Consider the following 4018-nt stretch of genomic DNA (forward strand, 5'->3'; position numbering starts at 1 on the left):
GAATTCATCAGAGGAGGTTCATATACGAGCACATCTAGAGCTGGAGCTTCAGACACGTTCATCTGCTGTTGTCTCTGCATCAGAGTCCAGCCACACATGCGTTCAGAGCTGCGCAGATTTCTCTCCTGATTCACACCAGAACACTGTTTCACTGGAGGAAGCCGTGTTAAATACTGTATATATGATCAATAATAACTAAACATGCTTTTCCATTACTTTAACTCATCAAATTAATTTAACCAATTTCAATTTTAACTCTGTTTTTAAGTTCAGTTTCAACTCGACTTTTAAAGTCAGTTTAATATAATTTAAGTTTGTACAGCCAATTTGATTATGCTTAAAAACCGAAGGCAGAACTTTAAGTTTTCATGTTTTTAAGTTTTACACTAATGTTTTTTTTACTAGTAAATTTTGGTTAGTTTTTGACATTTTGAATTTAAAAACACTAGAGCTGAGTGTTTTTAGACCGCTGTGACGTGTGAGATGTGAACAAGTGTTAAAAGAGGAGAAACTCATCACACATGGCTTATTTCATTCATTTATTGCTATAGAAATGATTGACATATGACGGCGTCAGTGAAGCAGAAATCAACACTGACACACATCAGAGTTAATTAGCACAGGACTGTCAGTCAGTGACTCCAGCCAATCAGAGGCTCTGGTTCAGGGCACAGTGACCGCCCTCATGATGTTTGTGTGTCCAGATCCAGGACTCCAGCCAGTGACAACGATCACCATATCACCCGCTCTGAAGAAACCCCGCGCTTTACCTGCTCACACACACACACACACACACAGTTAGTGTGTGACTGCTCTAAAATACGAGACAGCAATGTTTCAGGAGTTTAGGGCATGTTTATATTTCCTATTTGGGTTTATGTAGGTTATATGCATTATTTTTTAGGATGAACTGTTTTCTCCAAGGCATTGTTAGATGCCAGTGTTTCCTGTAATAGATATGCAATGGTTTTGATTTCAAATCTGTATTTAACCTCAGAACGATCTTAAAGTAAAAACATGTGCTTAAGTCCGATTTTGTGGTGGCTGTGCTTTAAAATTAAATTTGTATAACCTTAATTCAAGTAATGAAGAATTTTAAAAGTCAGAAATAGTCAGTGCTGAGCACAGTAAGGTTAACCCTGCCTGCTTTACATGAAAATGAATAACAGTTGAAAACATTCATTAGAAATTTAGAAAAGTAATCAAAAATGTAATTTGACACACACACACACACACACACACTCACCGATGTCCATGGCAAACGTGACACGGTTGTCCACGTCGTCGGCCCAGACGTCGGCGGGCGGAGCTCTGAAGAGGGCGGGGAAAACGCCACGGAGCAGCTGTGATTGACGGGCCACCTGGACGTTCCTCGTCACGGCGATGATCGGACAGCGAGGACGATATCGAGATAATAAATGAGCCGACCTGCACCACACACACACACACACACCACATGATGAAGATATAAAAACCAGCAATGTGTGTGTGTCTCTGTGTCTCACTGCACACATAGTGAAATCTCATTGGTCTAAATCCTACTCACCAGGAAATATCACAGGTGTTCTGATTGGCTGTGATCAAATATGACCACCACTGTTACATTTAAACTTAAATATGTTTGTATATGTGTTGTGGTCCTACTCTCCTCGCTCCGAGCAGGATTTGATCCGTGGAGGCGGTCGCTGGAGCACCTCTTGAGATCAGAGGAGTGAGGTTTACCTGCACAGCACTTACCCGCTGGCCTCTGCTACACGTGCTAGTGAGTGTGTGTTTATATTTGTGCAAGTTTGCACTTGAGTGTGTGTGTGTGTGAGTGAGTGTGTGTGTACCTGCCGGAGGTGGTGATGATGATGATGGCTCCAGCGCAGCATTTGAAGGACGACTCTACGGCTCCGATGGCCGTGACCTCTGTGGGGTCGGAGCTCAGCGGGGTCAACGGCGTAGCTCTTCAAACAGCTGCTGATGAAAGATGGCCGCCTCGGCCTCGCGACAGATCTGAGACACACACACACACACACAGACAGAGAGTGAGATGGCAGTGACAGGTCAGAGGGGTCAGAGGTCACGCAGTCACACACACCGAGTGCATCATGGCAACAGCTTCTACAGGGAAGCTTCCTTTGGCCGTTTCTGCAGACAGCATGACGCAGTCGGCTCCGTCCAGCACCGCATTGGCCACATCGCTGCTCTCTGCACGGGTGGGACGCGTGTGATGGACCATACTCTCCAGCATCTGAACACACACACACACACATTATGAATCAGGTCATGTGTGTGTGTGTGTGTGTGTGTGTATGTGTGTGAGTCGAAGCAGCGCTGCAAAACACTCTACATCAGCTTTCAGTGTCAGAGTTCATTCTCATTCATCATTTCTGTTTCTCCTCTAAACTAAAAAAAAAAAAACATGCTGTTGGAAACCGGGACATATGAGGGAAATTGAAAATACTGATTTCTATACTTCATGAAAAAATATATATACTACATACATTTTTTTTATAATGAAAGTTAGCAGAAATTGCGACCCCCAAATTTACTTATTTACATTTTAATAATTAATTTATATATATATATATATATATATATATATATATATATATATATATATATATATATATATATATATATATATATAATTAATTCATTTTAAATGTTATATTAATTAAATTTTATTCTAAATAGAATTTATATAATTTTACTCAGGTATTTTAGGTATTTAGACACATTATTATACATATTAAATACATCAGATTTAAATTTTTCTTATACATTTATTTATAAGTTAAATATAGAATAAAATAATTTTATTGCCAATATTATTGATTGCCAACAGTTTCTGTAAACAAACCTTCGAATATTGTCTTTGACAACGAAAATTAAATGTAAATATTATAAATATTAAATATAAATAAATATTATAAAAACCAGATTTGTAATATTTAAATAAATATTAAATTAAATTGACACTAGTTTCTGTACATCTCTGGCTTGTTTAGTTTTCTCAGCGATATCGTGGGCTTCAGAACTGAACTGAGCTGGACGATGACATCTCTGAATTCAATAATGAAATGCCTTTAACTGAAAATTGAGTGTTTACTTTTGTCCTTCTGCATTATTGACACACTGTTTTTCTATTTAATACTGTAAAGCTGCTTTGACACAATCTGTATTGTTAAAAGCGCTTTATAAATAAAGGTGACTTGACTTGAGATAAACTAGTAGCAGAATAAGCCTTCAAATATTATCCTCAGAGTCAGAATGGTTGAGCTCATCTAGTGCTGATCTAAATTCTTGATTTCGATGGACAAAATTCTCATTATTTTAATTGTTGTGATCATCAGAATCACGCATTACGCACCTGTGTGGCACAGATCACGGGTTTTCCTGCAGAATTACAGCGTCCGATCATCATCTTCTGAGCGATGAAGACTTTCTCTGCCGGGATCTCGATGCCAAGGTCACCACGAGCCACCATGATGCCATCACTCTCCTTCAGGATCTCCTCAAAACTACAGTGAGGAATGAAGAGGTGTGGAGACATGGAGAGCATGTGGAAGAAAGTTGAAGCATGTGGCAGCATTTGGAAGCGCGTGGAAGCGTGTAGAAGTGGGTGGAAGCGTGTTAAAGCATGTTAAAGCGTGTGGAAGTGTCTTGAAGCGTGTTAAAGCATGAGGAAACGTGTTGAAATGTGTGGAAGCGTGTTGAAGCATGTGGAAATGTGTGGAAGCGTCTTGAAGCGTGTTGAAGCATGTAGAAGCGTGTGAAAGCATCTTGAAGCGTGTGGAAGCGTCTTGAAGCATGTTGAAATGTGTGGAAGCGTGTTGAAGCATGTGGAAATGTGTGGAAGCGTCTTGAAGCGTGTGGAAACATGTTGAAGTGTGTGGAAACATGTTGAAGTGTGTGGAAGCGTGTTGAAGCGTGTGTTGAATCTGAGTCTCACTTCTGAACACCCTGTCTGCTCTCCACTTTGCTGATGATTTTGATGTTCTGTCCTTTGGCTCCCAGCACCTCCCTCACG

General features: G+C 40.1%; 1 protein-coding gene across 1 annotated transcript in view; it reads right to left on the reverse strand.

Moving 5' to 3' along the window:
* Positions 1-516: 516 nt before the first annotated feature.
* Positions 517-4018, reverse strand: part of pklr (pyruvate kinase L/R) — a 9318-nt gene continuing 5816 nt past the window's right edge. Inside the window, 7 exon segments of the mRNA XM_058745945.1 lie at positions 517-770; positions 1247-1428; positions 1833-1938; positions 1941-1998; positions 2084-2236; positions 3359-3509; positions 3941-4018. The exon segment at positions 3941-4018 is cut by the window's right edge and continues 196 nt beyond it. Of these exon segments, the coding sequence (XP_058601928.1) occupies positions 664-770; positions 1247-1428; positions 1833-1938; positions 1941-1998; positions 2084-2236; positions 3359-3509; positions 3941-4018 (835 nt within the window). The 3' untranslated portion in view covers positions 517-663.

The sequence above is a fragment of the Onychostoma macrolepis genome, chromosome 16 (assembly GCF_012432095.1).
Source record: "Onychostoma macrolepis isolate SWU-2019 chromosome 16, ASM1243209v1, whole genome shotgun sequence".
NCBI classification, from domain to species: Eukaryota; Metazoa; Chordata; class Actinopteri; order Cypriniformes; family Cyprinidae; genus Onychostoma; species Onychostoma macrolepis.